Here is a 19521-nt window from a genome sequence, read left to right as displayed (position 1 = left end):
ATGTCAGGTCTTTCATTTGCCATTGCAGTATGCCTTGTACTGGGAACAAAACTTAATTTTTTAAAAACAGCTGCTAATAAATGTAGAAACTTTCAACAGTGCCCTAAATCCTCGCTTTAAAAAAGAGTTTTATTTTAGAGTATCTAATCCTGAGAGATCTGCAGATCTACTATTCTAAAATACTCATACTTAGTTTTTAGTACCTTAGTGCACTACAGTTTATATATTCCATCTGTAGTTCCTCAACTACACAAATTAATTGATAAAGGTAACTGAAAAGGTTAGCTCATTATCTTAAGAGTTTGAAACCAGGATTTTGTTTTGTTTTGAACTGAACCTTCGAGTCTACAAATGTAGGAGTGTCGTTTAGGTTGCCACTTTCATTTTTGGAAAACAACCTCAGAATAGGAAAGGGGCCAGACTGTTCTTGCTGAATTGGTTTTCCAAACATAAATTTCACAAGGAATGAGCAATGAGAATCATACATTTGTCTTTACATAAGTAATAATGTCAGCTAACAAAGCCAAGTCTCTGATCCAATCTTTGTTTAGGAACTGAGTTGGGAAATTTCTTTTGGGTGGCAAAAAGAATTGACACCATAAATACATACAACTGGGGAGTGGAATATTTATATCTGTGGCTTCATCATCTACAGTAGAATCTGCCACAAATGATTCCCCTTTTTCACACGTTGTGCCCTTCTAAGCCTTCATTCAACATGCTGAGCAATGGTATTTCTGGTTGGGTTTATATTTTTAAACACTTGTTTAAGTGAATGTTTACATTCGGTCAAAATTCTTTCACAAAGTTACCAGCTGCAAAAGATTTTGATGCCCAGATAATTCCTTCATGTAACACATAACCACATCACACAGCAGCACTGCTCATTTTGTTTGAAAATAAACACAGACCCTATTGAACCGTTAGTCCTTTGTCTAGTTCATTAAGTTTTCCATCACAATCTTTTCCATATGCTTCTCATGGATCTTTGTGTGGTTTCATTCTCTGTGGTTTCCATTCAACAGAAATATACTTTACACATTGAATTCATAGAATTACTCCTCACATCTACAAAGAAGCAAGCTCTCAATCATTTTCTCGGCCATATGGCCTTCTTGGCATAGGTTTCATTTTTCCACTTCAGATAGAAACATGGGTATGAGAAATACTTTACTTTCTTCTTTAATATAAGAACAACAGAGCAAGCACAATGACACATGGCAACTCCTTAGCCCATCCTCAGCATCCAGAGATAATGGTGTTCATGCCCCACCTAATGAGGCAGCAGATGCTCTGCCACCAGCTATAGCAGCTAACTGTTGCCATGGGGGAATGCTGTCTCTACGTGGCCAAAGTTTCCAGTGTTTCAAGAAAAGTTAGGAATCTGGATTTTTGTGTAAATCTCCTGATTTTTTTTTTCATGTAGGCAACTAATGAAATTCTGAATGTAGGTAACTAATAAAAACAAATTTTATTTATTTATTTTTTATGATATCACTCACATGCGGAATCTAAAAAAAAAAAAAAAAATTTTTAACACTGTCAGGGCCAAGTTTTGCAGACCCAACAAAACACATCGGAGGGCAAAGTTCAGAATTAATGGCAGATTTTACATTGAACTTTCATGACCAATCTATGACATACTTTATTATCCCCCTTTTACAAATGAGGAAATGGACTCTATAAGAGATTAAGTTACTTGCACAAGGTCATGAAGAGAACAAGCCATGAAGGGCAGGGGTTCAGATCTGAATTCTACTCAAAGGAGTCTGACTCCACAGCCCGAGGTCCTAACCACCTGCTCTATGCAGATATATAAGATACACATAAGGCGGACCAGAAAGTTGTGTGCTGATCTGTCCTTATATCCATATGATAAATGGTAGAATCTGAGGGTAAACAGATAAACAAAGGGACAAATAAAACAGATTGGTCTGGTCAACCCAGAGCACATCAGGACTACATTTACTTTCATTCTGTACTTGATGTTTCCGCCTGATACTGCTCAAGATAGAATGAGCCTTTTGTCAGTTACATTAAAATGGGATTTAAAATGAGTTTCTTATTATATATAATACTAAAACCCCAGTGTTTTTCAGAGGAAGAAGAGGCTACTGCTGGTGTACCAGAAGACTTGGTATGCATATATGTATTTATTCATGCAAATGTTTGAAAATGCTTGAGCTATTCTTTAGCCTTTATCAGATTCACAGAGAAAAAGGAGCTCTGAATAAAACTATTTAAAATACTATCGACTGACTTGTAGCACCTTCAGGTTTTTGTAAGATTGACAGTTTTGTTTTTTTTTCTAAGATTGACTGATTTTTAAACCATATTGCCAACCTGGTTCAAATCTGTTTACCAGTAGTTCTCTCACAAAACACTGCAACATTCTCTCCCACAACTCTTTTTTTAACTTACGTAAGGTAGGTGCCTCTGGTGTTGACATTCATCATCAAGTCCACTCTCTTCGTAGGTGTTTCCAACGTGTTGGTCAAGCTAATAGCACTGGCATTATTCACCAAAATATCAATTCCTGTTTTCAAATAATCAACTTCCTATTAATGTGATTTAGATATCATAATAAAAATAAGTAAAAAGAAAAAAAATTTATATCATTGAATTCTAAGTTCTCAAATACTTTTTAGATAATCTGACTGACCAATACATCAATGCAAGACTCAGTACCCAGGTGATTTTCACTGGCACCGTGGTGACTGGTGATCACCAGGGCTCCACAAAAAACTACAAGGCAGCTTACTCCTCGGTGGTTTACAGTTTCCATCCTTATCTCTCTGCTTGTCTCCCAGAACCTTAGGTCAGCTTCCTTATAGTTTTCCTTCCTCTTTATCATCTTTCCAAGGCTTTCCCTCCTTCCATGCACATCTGAATCCCTCCCCTCTAAGGCCCTTATGTAAATGAAAGCTCCTTTCTGGTCCTGGGAACTGGGAAAAGAGAAATGACCTAGACTTTCAATTCCAAACAAAGTCATCAAGTTTGTTTTGGTAACTCATACACAAAGTAAATCTACTTTAACAATTATTTCTGCATATTGTAAGCAGTTCCTACCCACACATTTTATTTATAGTTATAAGCTTAGTTAAATAATGCTAAGCAAAAATGCTAAAATAAAAAAGCATCTCAAACACATCTCTGTGTTTCTACATGGTCCTCGTAATTCTTTTTAAAGGGCATTTAATATTCCATCAAATAAAAAAAATCACAGTTTCTGCTGCTGGGTTAGACTGTTGCCATAAACATCTTTTTTTACCCTCTTAACTTTGCTATGCCCCTCCCTCACAATATGTGGGAAATGGTTTAAATAAGGTTATTATACTCACTAAAACATTTTAGGAATATGCACCCTTTCTTCATATTTAGTAACATTATCAAATTTTGATTATATCATCATTTTCCAATTCCCATATTCTTTGGTACAGAGTTTGTGCTACTAAGGTTTTCTTTAAATGTGTCCTTAGAATAACTTTGGATTCAACTACATTACATTTATAGCTTCCTTATAACAAAACTCAAACTCAAGTAAGTCATCTGTGTATCTGAGACAATTTCCAGGTCCTGTGATTACCAGCTTTCCTGAAGAACATAATGATGGTTGCCTTTACAAGTGACAAAGATCCGTGAGAAGAATTTTTAAATCCAGGACATGCTTCTCAATTCACAAAGCTAGGAACTGCTTAACCACATCACTAAGAGACAACGACTGAGTGGCTACTCTATATAAGGCACTCTGCTAGGGCCAAAAAGACAAGCGAAATAATAAACACTAAAGGAGAAGCCAGGTGGGAGCAAAGCAAATCGAGTGTGGGTCTGGGTGAGATGCTGGACCAATGGGTATGTACACCACCTGCGTAGAATTACCCCACTCAGGGAGATGAAGCAAATGAGTGTTGATCCAACCAACAGATTCCTTGGGCAAATCCAGACTTGACTGACTTCATCTCTCTCACTATGGGACAGTAAGTGACAAGCATGGTGGCAGAGCAAGCATCTGGGCCCAAAAGCAAAGGAAGTCGATGAGGAATGAAGATATACTGACTGGGCAAACTGTACTTGACTTGCCAATGATAAAGGAAAAAAAGGTCCAATTAAGAAGTTAAAATTTCTAAACTCAGATGGGTTAAATTAAAATGGATCAGGGAACAATAGTGGGAAATGATACCAAAAAAGCATATATATATATATATATATACCTGCTGCAGAAAATAAAAAGGGTGGCAGGAAAGAATGTTTCTGTGGCTTATGAAACTGCATAATTTACTCAAGGCCTGAAAAACTCTGAAGATGAGGGGAAGGCAAGGTGATAGGAGTACCACGGGGCACAGACCTGCTCCCCGAGGGCACAGGTCTGAAAGCACCATCAGAACTCAGGACTTTGTTAAGGACAATTCTCCAGCAGAGAGGAATATCAGGACAAAGGCAGTCTTCCCCAAAAGGCAAAATGCAAAGGCCTGCAGAACTCCAAACCGGAAAACTGCATCAGCAGCAACCACAGTATGGAACTAAAACCAAAAAACCAAAAAACAAAAGCTTAGGATCTCTGTGGAAAAAGAACACAAAGAGGGGAAAAAAAAGCAGGCTATGTAGCATCTCACAAATGTGGCATCCCTCCTGATTAGAAGAGCAGCAGCTGAGTTGCTGAACAGAGCTCACTCTTAATTCTGCATTGTTATGCCAGAAAAGTAGAAGTTAATGGGCAAATGGAAAGCAAAACATTTTAAATACATTAAAGTGGGTCCTGAGGAGGAGGAAAGGAAATCTTAGGAAAGAGTCCAAAATAGAAGTAACTCCACTGCCTATCTATACCTTTAGCAAGAAGACAGAAGTGTTTCAGAGGCTCATCCCAACAACAGCAAAATGTACTAGATCTTTTTTTTTCCCCACAGAGATAAGGAAAGTATATCCTCTTAATTGATGATTTCTACCAATTGAGCTTTAAGTTCCAGGATATGAATGCCAAATTAATAATACAAATCAATTGGCTTCCAAAGAAACAAAAACCACAATTTCCTTTTGTCCCTTCCATTTTCTGTCTCCTCCTGGGAAAAGCAGGTCACAAGACAGACAAAGTTGGATTCATCCAACACTGAAGATGCTGAAGAAACAATACCAGGTTCAGTGGAAGACAACCTAAACTACAGTGGCTAAAAAAATCTAGACCATCCACGTATCTCAGTGAAACCTCCTTGGCTGGGACAAAATGGAGTAAGAAAATCGGAGAGGAGAGATTTCTGGGCTTTAATTCTTCCAAGAAGGAGATTTCAGTTTGGGTCTTTAAGTTCCCTGCGGCAAACAAAAGGAGAAAAAATCCATTTGTGAGATTTCGATAACTCTATAGGAACCCAATACTGGAAAGTGGAGGAGTTTCACATTGTGACACTCAGGCACACTGTCATTAGCACATAGTGTGTAACTCTGTCTGGTGAACCAGACTAGAAACACACCTAGAACTCAAGATGGGAAAAAAAAAGTGGATGAATTCTGGGCCTGTACAGTGTAGCCATGAATATCTTTAACATCCTCTTGATCCATTTCAGAGGTTTCCTAGGACAACACCAGACAAGAACTGAGGTTTTGTTGATGTTTTCCAGTAGAATTATATGACAGAAACAAAGATTGAGAAAGGGCTCAGACAATGCAGCCCTCCCCAGTATTCTGATGACCTCAGTCTCTGAGAAGGATCAACTCACCCTCAGTTGATAGATTCAATGGATCAACAGAAAGAAATGAAACTGGACGAATACAGAGGAAGGAAAAGCTCCAGTCTTCCACCCTTATCCACCTTCCCTCTTAATTCCTCCCTAAAAAAACAAATGGCTATACTAATTAGGTCAAATCCTAATTGGCACTAATTGGCCACTTTTACTAGTAGGTGAAGCCATTTTAGATAAAAGGTCCTACACATGAATGTGGCTTCCTCTCCTTCCTCTTTCATATCTGCAGCCTTATCAGTAAGGAAAAAAAACCCCAAACACTCAGTAATTTTGCATTCTCTCTCCTTTTCTCTCATGGGCATTCACATTACTTTGGGAAATGTTGTGAGCCATGGGTAAGATTTTTGAATTTAAAGGAAGAGGCCCCATTTAAGCCAAAGCTTTGTGTTCCAGTCCAGAATAACACAGCACTCTGCATTGGGACTTATGAGCACAAGCCTTGCTAACAATAAAGCATTACCTTGTTTCCCACTGGCCAATATCCTTTGCGTGTACATATAGTCTCTGGAACATTATTGGGAGAGAATGGTAATGTCTGGGGCAGGATGTGGACATGGCTAGGTGCTTTGCTATAATACCATCAAAGCCTTAGCTCGACACCCAATGCCTGCCTTCAAGGAGCTTATGAACCAATTGAGGAGAAAACTAAGATTCAAAGTCGTGTAAGACAAGGATCAAAGGAATGTTTTAGGAATTCAGAGAAAAAAAATGTACACTTCTGATTAGTTGGTGCGGTCAGAAAATTGGGCTTCATAAAGGAGATGAGGTTTAAGCACAAAAAGGTAGGATTTCAAAAGACAAAGAAGGGAGCGTTTTAGGAAGGATCAGAAGTGGAGGAGTGGGCACTGGAGGGGCCTCAGGAATGGGGAAAGAAAAAATTGAGACAAAAAATTAAAGGTAAGGAAATGAATGGAAACTATTTTGGCTGGTATAGAGAGTTTACATAGAGGTATAGTAGAAAGACAGAATCAAAAAGTCTGTTAAGATCAGAATGTGAAATATCTCAAATGCCAATAGTTTATCTGTACTTTATCCAATAAATATAAAAAGGTCATTAAAAGATGGTTACACGAGTTGGGGAGAGACAAGTGGATGGGACCTGGGGAACTACTTGGTTAGATGTATGTTATTGTCAAGGTCCTAACTTTATTTTGGATGGTAAATTTATAATACTATTCAATATAATTTTTAAACAATTATTCAAATAGTCATCAGATGGTTTTAAGCTGTGTTTGTGTATGAACAAATACTCATTTCTGGTTATACACCAAAGACTGAGAAAGTAAAATAATAATCAAAAGAAAGTTAAAAATGAAAATGATAGTTACAACCTGTATTTTACCAAGAATCAATAATTATTTCAGAATTAAAGCACTACCTCCAAATTTCTCGACTGCTTTCTCCACTGCATTGTTGATTTGCTGTTCATCTCTCACGTCAACAACACATGGCAAGGCCTTTCCTCCAGCTGCTTTGACTACAAAGGATAAACAAAGACGCATTAAAGCGTTCAAATATTAAACCTTTCATCAGGATCAAACTTCTGACACAGGAGTCAAAAGAAAAAAGTATCCTATTTTCGGAACATCAATATAAATTACTATGTCTTATAACTGCTAGTGATTCTGCCCTACAGTAGGACAGACTGACAAACCCATATCCAGCTGCAGACTAGCTTGTCCAACTCTATAAAAAAAAAGGACAGTAATTTTTTTAATGTTATTAAAAATAGGGAAAAAAAGAGAAGGAAATTTAACAGAACTTCATTACGGAAAATTCCTAAAAATTTACAAAAATATTAAAAAATACTACAATGAATTACCATGAATCCATCAGCTACCTTTAATGATTAATGTTTTGCCAGTTGTTTGTTTAATTTATGTACTCCCAATCCTGTTTTGTTTTTTGCTGGTGGTTTTTTTTTTTTAAATATATTTTTATCAAAGTATAGTCAGTTTACAATGTTGTGTCAATGTCTGGTGTATAGTACAATACTTCAGTCACACAGGAACATACATATACTCACTTTTGTATTCTTTTTCACCATAGGTTACTACAAGATATTGACTATGGTTCCCTGTGCTTGACAGTATAATCCTGTTGTTTTGCTGGTGTATTTTAAAGCAAATCCCAGGAATCATTGCACTCACAATTACTTCATATATATCCCTCTAACATAAACAAAATGGAACTAATGTAACTAGCCAAATTAGTAATATGAACTGAAGTTGAATATTTAAGCCCTTCCTCCTGGCACAATGCATTGAACATAAGCACTGAATAACTATTTGTGAACTGAAAGTATTAAAATAATGATTTGTGAATTGTGCAGAGAATAACTAACATGGAGAGTGTTTTCAAAGGGTTCACATCACCCACCTCTCAAATTCTTTCTCTACTTCCACTCTTCTACTTGGTGCTCCCATCCCAGAACCACTGCCCTCATGAGACATGATTTTTTTTTTTTAATTTTGTTTTTTGCAGGGGTGGTAATTAGGTTTACTTATTTGTTTTATTTTTAGAGGAAGTGCTGGGGATTGAACCCAGGACCTTGTGTATGCTAAGCATGTACGAGCTATACCCTCCCACTTAAGACATGATTTTTAATGTGAGTCTTTCATATCGTTCAAAAGTGCTAGGGAGAAAAATGGTTCCCAATCACTGCTCTAAGGTGATAAAACAATTCCTTAACCAGACAAAATTATTTTTAGGGTAGACTTCAAACAGATATAATTAAATTCTCCAGCAAATTCTCTGTATATTGAAATCAGAGAGAGGACATTTCACAAAATGTCATTGTCACACTCACTTTCTTCAGCAGCAGTATAGATTGTGCCTGGAAGTTTGGGGTGTGCCTGGGTTGTCTTTGCAGCAATGACAACATTTGCTCCATCCTTTGCTGCTTTCAATGCAATAGCTTTGCCAATGCCACGGCTGGCACCTGTTATAAAAATTGTACATCCTGCTAGCTTCCTGCAATAGAAAAAATGTGACCTTATTAGAAATCTCAGTGTTTTTATTTACTTACCAGTATCAGGAATTCATACACATTTTCACAACATATATGTTTCCTCCTCTGTCAAACTTTCTCTAAACCCTTCTCCCTCCCCATCTAATAGCTAATAACTCTACTCCCATTTTACAACGATTTACAAATTATATATCACAACAGCAGTGGCCAGTCTTGCTGATTTGGCAAGTAAATCTGCTCAAATGAGAAATAAATCTTAAAGAAAAATGAGGAATGAATAAACTATACATAAACAAGTTTTTTCCCACAGTAAAAATGTTAAAGCTTATTTTTGAGTACTTGCATTATGAATAAATATCATCTTCAAAATTTTTCAAATTTTCTACAGTGAATACATACCACTTAAAAATATCTAAAAGCAAATAACTGCTTAATGGATGCTCATCATTGTTTATAAAAGCTGAGTGGAAACAACATAAATGTCCATCAAATAAAATGTATACACATGCAACAGGGTACATTCAGCAATAAAAAGGAATGAAGTACCAATTTGCACTACATGCATGAAGCTTGAAAACATTATGCTAAGGGAAAGAAGCCAGTCAGAAAGGACCACATATTGTGCGCTTCCATTTATATGAAATGTCCAGAACAGGTAAATCTATAAGACACAAGGATTAGTGGTTGCCGAGGGCAGGGGGGTGGGGAGGTTGGGGGTTGACAGCTGAGGGGTGCTCCTTTCAGGACAATGAAAACTTTTAAAATTGATTGTAGTGACAGTTGCACAACTCGGTGAACATACTAGAAGCCACTGAATTTTAAATGAGTAAATTGTGTGGTGTATGGCATATGATTTATATCTCAATAAAGCTGTTAATCAAACAAACCTAGAAAGCTAGTAAAGAACTCAGGGTATGGATCGAAAGATCCTCTGATCCAAATGTACTGAGGAAAGCTGTGCCCGCTCATTTTTCATGTCCATCCATCTTTAAACTTTCTACTTATTCACTTGCTAGATGAGAAGAAAAGATCTGAAATAAAGTCAGATAACAAAGAAGGAAATCCACTTTCTTGTTTACTTCTTGAAGCAAATAAAAAAGCTTGTCTAAGGAGAATGATGAGAGGACAGCAAAAGTGACAACGACAAAGAGAAAGAGGGACAGTAACCAGAGACGAGGGTAATAGATAAGCAGGCTTGTTAGCAAAAAAAAAAAAGAAAACTAAGGTCCTTGCCAAGATCAGAGAATTACCCTCCAGAAGCAAGTTCGGAGGTAAAAGTGGGAAAAGGGCTTTAAAATAAGGAACTGGTTTCTCTAAAACAAAAGGAAGTGGAAAAGTAAGGAAGAGACAGAGGTGGTCTTTTAGTGATCTTTCACTGTTTTTAGTGAAAAATGGCAAAAATACAGAAAGGATATAAACTAATATGTACAGTTTAAAGGAAATAAAATGTCAAGAAATAGAAATAGAGTATTACCCCCACCCCAGAAGTCACCTGTCTAGTCCTCAGTTCTGCCTCTTCCTCCCTTACCCTACAAACTAACAACTACTTCAAATATTATTACTCATTCCCTTGTTTTGTTTTGTTTTTTAACTATTCCTAATAGCTATATATCTATGCCTAAGGAGGGGCCAAATCCAATCCTCGATCTATCTGTATATAGAACTAGAGCCAAGAATGGTTTTCACAGATTAACATTTATGATTAATTTGATGATAAAGAACACTGATTTTTAATCCCAATTAAGTGAAACATTATCTCTATAATCCCTATTATGGACTGAACTGTATCTACCAAAATATTAGGACATGTTGAAGTCCTAACGTCCAGTACCTCAGAATGTGACCTTATTTGGAAACGGTTGTTGCACATGTAATTAGCTATGATGAGGTCATAATGGAGTGAGGTGGACCCATAATCCAATGTGGCTGGTGTCTTTATAAGAGGAGGGAAGACTATGTGAAGACAGACACACAGGGAGAAGACCATGTGATGACAGAGGCGGAGACTGGAGTGATGCGCTACCAGCTAAGAATGCCAAGCACTGCCAGCTATCACCAGAAGCTCGGGAGAAGCAAGGAAGGATTCGACTCAGAATTTCAGAGGAAGCATGTCCCTGCTGACACCTTGACTTCACAGTTCTAACCTCCAGAACTATAAGAAAATAAGTTTCTGTTTGAAGCCACTCAATTGCTGGTACTTTGTTGCAGCAGCCCTAGGAAACAAATACACCTCTCCTTGTCCCCAAAAGTTTAATTTTTCTCACGAGTACATCTTTATTACCAGAAAATGTAGTATTGAATTGCACCAATAAAAATACTGTGGATATTAGTTTTCTCTCTTGTTATACATACATCTCATATAGGTGATGTTATATATACATCTCTTACATCTACAAATGCTCTCCAATTTTGCCTCTTGCCTGAAATCTAAAATATTTACTATCTGGCCCTTTACAGAAAAAGTTTGCCTAACCATGATCTAAACAATACACTGTGTAATTTTTGCCTAATGCTGAACTTTATATATATAACAGATTCATACAGTATATGTTATTATATGATTTGCTTCCTTCACAAAGATTGTTTGGAGATTGATTTACATTGGTGCAAACAGTTACACTTATTTTAATTAATATACAATATTTCACATATGAACATACTAATTAATATACAATATTTCACATATGAACATACTATAAATTACTTATTCATTCTACTGTTTATGGACTTTGGGGATGGTCTCCAGGTTGTTTTTTTCCTATTATGAACAATGGTGCTAAAAATAATCTTGCATACATCTTCCAATCACATGTGCAAAAGTTTCTCTAGGGCATATACATATGGGTAAAACTGCTGGATTACAGGACATTGCTGGAGATTAAATATGGCCACAAATCCTTTGGCATTCCTTCCATTAAGAGGAGGAGTGTACCTTCTCCTTCCCTTTGAGTCTGGGTTAACCTTATGACTGTTTTGAACAATAGAATGTGATGAAAGTGATAATCTGGGATTTTCAAGCCCATGCTATAAAATGGCCTGCAGCTTCCACTTTCTCCTGGAAGACAGGTGGCATGCTGCAAAGAAGATAAACAGATTATCAAATGATGAGAGGCCATGGGAGAGAGGCCCAAGAGGGTGAGAGGTCACTTAGGACATTTTAGCCGCAGCCAAGAACCCAGCTACAAGCAGCCATATGAAAGACTTCAATTTATAATATGTAGAGTGGAAGAACCCAGTCAACCCAAAGAACTGTGGATAATAATAAACCACTGTTGTTTCAAATCATTAAGTTTTGGAGCAACTTGTTACAGCAATAGAGAACTGAAATACACACCAAAGTTCTTTCCCAAATAATGCCAAACCTCTTTCAAAAGTGGTTAATATTACTACCAGCAGCAATATCTGAGTATGAGAGTCCCACTGCTCCACACTTCCCCAACAGTTGTCAGACATTTAAAAATTCTGCCAATCTGGTAAATATGATATGGTATATCAGTGTGGTATTATTTTGCATTTCCCTGATTACTAAAAAGGCTGAATATATTTTCATACATTAATAGTCCCTATGTTCTTCTGTGTAATTCCTATTAATTTGTTTTCCTCATCTTTCTACATAGTTAACTTTTTCCCTAATGACTCATAAAAGTCTACAAACTCTATAGATTTAAAGTATTTTTTCATTTATGGCTTGCCTTTCACAATCATTACAGTATATTTTGATGAGCAGAAATTATTTTCATGTAGCAGAATTTATGAATCTTTTCCTTTACAGCCAATGTTTTTGGGGTTAAGAAATTCTTCCCTAATCACAATTACATTAGTTTTACCTTTCAAAAATGTTATGGTTTATCCTTTAAGTTTTAGTCTTTAATCTACCTAGAATTAATTTTTGTGTATGAATTGAGGTAGGGATCCAATTACATTTTCCCCATATGTATAACCAACTGTCCCAGTCTGAAAAGCCCATATTTCCTACAGTTCTTGAATGCCAGCTTTGTCATAGACTGACTCTCCATAACTATATAGATCTGTTTCCCTGCTCTCTACTCTTCCATTCAGCTACATGAATTGTACTGTCCTAATTATAAAGCTTTATCAGTCTTAATAACTGATAAAGCAAATATTTCCAATCTGTTCTTCCTCAAGAGTTTCTTGGCTATACCTGGCCCTTTGCTTTTCCACATGTCTTTTAGAATCACCTTATTTAACAGCACAAGCAAAACCAGTCGGGATTTTGGTAGAAATTGTAATAAATCTACAATTCAGTATGGGAAGAAATGACATCTTTGTGACACTGAGTGCTCTGATCCATGAACATGGTATCACTATTTATTTCACACCGGGAAGCACACAATGTCTCTCTGTTATCAAAAGCTAATGTTAATTTTAACCATCCAATGATGGTGCTAATCAGATTTTTCCACTGTGTAATTACTGTTCTTTCCCTTGCAACTAACAAACAATCAGTGCAAATGTAGTTAAAGTTCATTTTTAAATTTTTATTATGCAATGTTCAAATATATTCAAAAATAGAGAAAATATTTAAATTAAAATAAGCTCTTATGCTTAACAATTCAATATTTCAAAATTTTGAAAATGATTATCAGAAAGCTAATCTCAGAAGTCATATAATTTCACCTATAAATGCTTCAGGATGCATGTCTAACTTTTTACATAACAGTGTTATCATTACAACTAAGAAAAATACCAATGATTCCTCAGTATCAACTAGTACCTAACCATATGCAAAGTTTCATAACTATCTCAAAAATGTCTTTTTACAGTTGATGTGATCAAATCAGGCTCTTTATAAGGACCTCATGTTGCATTCAGTTGTTACAGATATACCTCAGGGGTATTGTAGATTCGATTACAGACTACTACACTAAAGTAAATATCGAAATAAAGCAAGCCACGCAAAGTTTTCAGTTTCTCAGTGCATGTAAAACTTATATTTACACTACACTGTAGTCTATTAATTGTGTAATAGCACTATCTTAAAAAAATGTACTTACCTTAACTAAAAGATACCCTATTGCTAAAAAATGTTAACCATCATCTGACAAAGCAGGATTGCCACAAATCTTCAGTTTGTAAAACACACTATTTGCCAAGTGCACTAAAGGTGTCGGACAATAAAGTGAGGTATGTCTGTATATCTCATAAGTTTCTTTTAATCTAGAACAGCTCCCCTTCCACCTTCTTTATGCCATTTATTTGCTGAAGAATATAGATCATTTGTCCTGTAATACATCCCAAACTCATTCTGAACTTCTCATTTTTATTGCCATTGAATTGTATCTCTTACTGATTTTTGCTTGGGTGGAGAAATCTAATTTTCCTCACTGACTTTTATTTCCTGAAAATTTGTCAAACTCTTATTAAATCTAATAATTTAGTAATACATTACTTTGGCTTTCTACATAGATAATCATATCTTCTGCAAACACAACAGCACTGTTTCATTCCCATCCAAGTATTTTTTCTCTCTTTCTCATGCCTTATTTACTAAAGAAAGAAGAAAAGAGTTCCCAGATAGAAGATCTGAGGTGCAAGGAGAAATAAAAATGAAAGATATTGGTAAATTAAGTACAGAAATCTAAAAAATAAATATTTATAATGATAATTAGTAATAATATAAATAATATAACAAATAATTTTGTGGATTAAAAAAGAATTAAAATATATTGCTATAATAATAAGTTAAAAATGGAGTGACTGAAGTTTAACTTTTGTAGGTCCTTGTATTGTTTGGGAAAATGATAAAATTTTATTTACTTTAGACATTGGTAATTTACATACATGTTAAAATTTCTACGTTAAACACAATAAATAGAAATCCCAGACCTTAACACTTTTTGGGACAAGAATGGGAATTGGATCAAGACATGGCTTTCTGGAAGAAAAAGGGCCTCATGAGGTAAGAGGATAGAAAAAAGACTCCACTAACACACTCTTGCCCATGGCAGAGGGGAGAGTAAGGATCCTCATCTGTTCTGTTCAAGAAGCAAACCAACAAGAGGTAGGTATACACTATAACACATAATAGTATTCGAATTACTACACTAACACCACTACCAATAATCAATCTACTAAGTTCAAGATTTCTTTGTATTCTTTTTTGTCTTTAGGATAAATCCCTCTAAAAGCGTATAAGTCACCATGCTAAAAATTAACTCTTTTTCTCTGTATGTTTATGTAATAAATTTGGCATAACAGTTAAGTTCCTTTGTTTATGTTGGCATCCATTTTATTTTACCTCTTTCTCATCTTTGATGAGGGATGGTGTGAAACACATACATAGTTTAAATGTCAAAATCTTATAAACATGTACACTCAAAGAATTTTAATCCCTTGCCTGTAGGTAACAAGATATCTTAATCTCCAGCTTATCCTTCTTATATTTCTTTTTTCAAAAATATGCACACACATACATATAAATACGTTTGTGTGTAATTTCCCCCTTTCTTATACAAAAGGTAGTATACACAGAGTATTAAAGTGATTTTTTAAATGTTAAGTATTTAGATGAAAATGTCCCAATTACTGCTCTAAAAAGCCCTATCCCTTTACCTTTGGTCTAGTTGGATTGATTCCCAGTAGGATAAAGGACATTTTCCTGCTCAAAGCCTCAGGCATTGGCAGAAAGAAAGGTGAAGTCAATTTCTCCTCTTAACCTGAAGACCGGGTCTGTACTACTAAAGAACTCCACCATCTCTAAAGCATTAGAACCAGAGTATATAAGGTGAGAAAGAAAAAAGGTTGCAAATTTCTCCATACCACTGGTAGATGGCTGAAACTCGCTAACGCAGAGCTAACCTACACTACAATTTACCAAAATTCTCTGGTACCTCAAAATCATGGTAAATGTAATGAAACTTTTAAAAAAGAAAAAAAATCACTTAAAAAAAAACTATACAAGCTATAATTTATTTAGAAAAGTAAACATCAAAAAATAACCAGGAAAATTCTGAAAAAGAAAAAAAAAGCCAAATGAGGCAGGAACTAGCCTTTCAAGATACTACAATATTTTATAAAACTAGAGCAATTAAAATAGTTTGGTACTTGTACATGATCAAAATAATAGAATAAACAAGTCAAGAAACAGACCCCTACACATACAAGAATTTAGCATATGATAGAAGTCGAACTTCTAACAGAAAGAAAAAAATAACTAGTCAGTCAGTGATGCTGGGACAACTGCACAGCCAGCCATCTGAAACAAAATGAAGTGGGTTCTCCAGACTCGTATGGAAAATAGTACTTCATCTTAGACAGATAAAAATCTGAGTGGAAAAAAAACCCCCACAAAAATACTAGAAGAATATTTACCAATTAAAACAAAATGTTAGTTTAACATGGCCTCATCCTTTTAGCTCTGTCACAAAAACACAAAAGCCTTAAAAGAACAGATTGATAACTGTGACTCAATAAAAGCACGTTTCTACATGATAAACAAATAGTGTAATCAAACTCAAGATGCAATGAGAAAAACATTTGTAATATACATGCCACAGAACAAGTGTTTTTACGCTAGAGATCTCAGAGATCAATCAAAAACATAACTGTGTAAGACAGGCAAAGAAAAAGATACACAGAGGGCTTTAAACCAGGATTTCTCAATCTCTACTCTATTGACATTTTGGACAAGGTGATTCTTTTTTGTAGGGGGCTATTCTGTGCATTATAGGATGTTTATCAGAATCCCTAAACTCCACCTGTTAGAGGTCAGTAGCATCCCCCACCCCAGTTGTAACAATCAAAATTGTTTCCAGGTATTTCCAAATGTCCTATGGGCATCAAAATTGCTCCTTGATGAGGACTACTGCTTTAAACATTTAAAAAGATCCTCATCCTCACTCTTTGATGCAAATTTTAACTATAACCATAAATTTTTCTCTCTAGTCAGATTTTTATTACCAAAATAAGCATTTTTGATATCACACATTTTGCTGCTTGCCAAAATGCTGGATTAGGAAATCTCATTTTTCCTTTTGGGTGGGCAACCTCTCTGGAGGGCTGTTGGTATTAGCTATCAAAATCAAAAGTGCTTATACTCTGAACCAGCAAGGTCCACTTTCAAGAATTTCCCATATAGATACACTCAAATATTTGCAAACAAGTGAATACAAAGATAATCATTACAGCAAAGATGGAATAACAAAAAACTAGAAATGATCTGGTATCCAATGATAGGGGCTAGTGAAATAAATTATGGTACGCTGATAGAATATTATGTAACTATTAAAAGGGAGGAAGATCTACATGTGCTGAAAATGTGTCCCCCAAGACATATTAGGTAAAAACAGCAAGGCCCAGAAGGTACTTTGCTACTATTTTTTAAAGTGAGGTGTTTGTGTGTGTTTAGGGTGGTGTACCATACAAGTTTATAAATGTGTAGAATATCTTTGGAAACCAGAGATATTCCATGCATATCAGAGAGTAAGTGCGGGGACTGAAAGTTAAGGACGAGGAAACTCACGTTTTACCGTACACTCTTTCCAGCTGTTTAAGTGTTTTGCCCATGTGCCTATATGTTTGGACATGTCACTGAGATCAAAACACTCCCATACTGCATAGGAACAGAAAGTAGAACGGGACGGGGAAAAGGGAGTCGTTTAACAAATATTGCTAGTAACAACTTGCTGCTCAAGTTGAAAAAGTTCCAGAGATTGGCTTCACAACAATCCGGACATACTTAACACTAATTATCTGTACACATAAAAAGGATTAAGATGGCAAATTTTATGTTACCTGTATTTTACAACTAAACGTCTTTTTAAAGTGAAAAAATGCCCCCCAAAGATACTCATACTTGTTTGTTAGTAATTTTAAATCACTTTTTAAACACCCCATTATTTTATTCTTCCAGATTTGAGAGCTCCGAAAAGGTGGAGACTTATTAGGTGCCCGAGTGCTCCAGTGACCTTTCACCTAGAACTCGTAGGTCTTCGGCAAGACACGCAGCTATAGCTAAACCCAGGGTGGAACGCGCCTTGGAGGCGGCGGGGTAACCCACTCTGTGGATCCTTTCCCCGTGGAAGAGATTTTAACTTTGCTGCCACCCCGAATCACACACTTTGCGTTACTTTTCACGAGTTACCGCAGACTCTAGGAACACTGCGTCCAGTGTGGACCAACGTTCCAGATCACAAAGGGCAGATTTATTAATCCTCCCACCGCGGGGGCCAGGCCATGAGGGCCATCCACTCCGGCCCCACCTAGCCCCGCACTCCGCCCAGCTGAGTCTCTTCCCCGCGGCGCCCGCATCCCCTTACCCGGTGTTGGGCAACATGACCTCGGTAGACCACAGTCGGTGGGGACAACAGCCGCAACTGGCGGAAACTGTGGGGCTGACGTCCCCTCTGCATTTAGCCCCGCCCCATACCCCGCCTCCCGGGCCCCGCCCCAGACCCCGCCTCCCGGGCCCCGCCCCGAGGCCTGAGGGGGAGTTGGGCGCTCGAAGAAGCCGGTGGCTGAGTGCGCCTGCGCACGCAGTGGTCCTCCCGGGCGCTCGGTTTCTGCCTCCTTCCTGCCTGGCCCCTGGAAACCGGCTCCGTGCGCAAGCGCCGTGAGAGACAACTGCGCCCCTCCCCTCTTGCGGGGCTTTGCGGTGACAATCGGTCTCCTGCCAGCGTCTAGAGGACCGGGCGCGTCAGCCGCTGTGTACGCCTTCCGCAGGCCTGTGAAGAGTTCCTCGCCGTAGCGGATGTGTCCCTTTGCCAGGGGCATGGCCGTTTGAGTCGTGCACTAGAAACCTTGAGGGCTTCGCAGCCGACTCTGGCCAGGAGTGCTTTGGTTCTCTGTCTTCTCTCCCTCACGGTGGCACCTGGGCGCCTGCCCCGCTGCACGAGCGCCCTCGGAGGCTCCCCTTAGGAATGCTTTTCCTTGGCAGATACGCACTTTCTCCCAGAAGTCGTCAAGGGTCGCAATTCGACTCTCCCACCGAATCTGAACTACAGGTAGCTCTGTGGTAGGAGCAGCTTGTGGATCAGTGCGCTGCAACAGTCGCGCCAGAGAACTCAAAAGGGTGAACGCTGAATTTTCAACTCTTAGCCAGTTTCTCAGCGAGGAAATTCCCAAACTCAGTGCTGGAATAAGATGAATTGGTTTTGATAGTATACCTTGGACCTAATTCAGCTACCCTAATGAACTAAATAAAGACTGGCGTATTTTTAGGGAGACATGAAGAAACTATTTTGAGGAGGTAGAGCAGGATGATGAGGTGGCTATGTGAGGACTAGTTAATGAAACTAGCCTGAAAATGGGGTACATACTCTCCCTTTTATTTCAAGCCCTATGTCTCCATTTACTGATTTTTATTACTTTCCAGTCTCAGGCATCTGAATTTGCAATCTGTGATACGGTCTTTAGAGACTCCAGAGGAATTCACTTACTCAAGAAATATTAACACCAACTGTGTGCTCGTCACACAGAAGAACCAAAAAAAAAAAAAAAAAAAAAAAGGCAAGGTCTCTACCTACGTAGGAGGAATGAGGAGTAACCACCATTTTTTAGACTGTTAAAAATATTAGGTGTTATAGAAAGAGTGTTGATAGGGACTATTAGATGAAAAAAAATCCACTCAAGAAAGTGAAGACAACCTACAAAATGAGAGAAAATATTTGCAAATCATATATCTGATAAGGTCTAGTATCCGGAATATATAAAGAACTCTCACAACTCAGCAACAAAAAGATGAACAACTCCCAATTTAAAAACGAGCAAAGGACCTCAATAGACATTTTCCCCAAGAAGGGGTACAAACAGCTAACAAGCACATGAAGAGATGCCCAACAGCCTTCCTTATTAGGGAAA

The 19521-nt window shown here is 37.3% G+C and overlaps 1 protein-coding gene across 2 annotated transcripts in view; it reads right to left on the bottom strand.

Moving 5' to 3' along the window:
* HSDL2 (hydroxysteroid dehydrogenase like 2) overlaps nucleotides 1–18107 on the bottom strand; it is a 54268-nt gene extending 36161 nt beyond the window's left edge. Inside the window, exons 1-4 of one of the 2 annotated variants that reach the window (XM_031677414.2) lie at nucleotides 17982–18107; nucleotides 8542–8705; nucleotides 7111–7209; nucleotides 2422–2536 (exon numbers count right to left, since the gene is read on the bottom strand). In XM_031677414.2, the coding sequence (XP_031533274.1) occupies nucleotides 2422–2536; nucleotides 7111–7209; nucleotides 8542–8705; nucleotides 17982–17998 (395 nt within the window). In that variant the 5' untranslated portion in view covers nucleotides 17999–18107. The remainder of the gene's footprint in view (nucleotides 1–2421; nucleotides 2537–7110; nucleotides 7210–8541; nucleotides 8706–17981) is intronic. The other variant, XM_006214790.4, reaches the window with a different exon arrangement.
* Nucleotides 18108–19521: the final 1414 nt, after the last annotated feature.

This window comes from Vicugna pacos, chromosome 4, assembly GCF_048564905.1.
Source record: "Vicugna pacos chromosome 4, VicPac4, whole genome shotgun sequence".
In the NCBI taxonomy this organism is placed as follows: Eukaryota; Metazoa; Chordata; class Mammalia; order Artiodactyla; family Camelidae; genus Vicugna; species Vicugna pacos.
The sequence above is the reverse complement of the archived record's forward strand: the minus strand, read 5'-3'. Positions and strand labels throughout refer to the sequence as shown.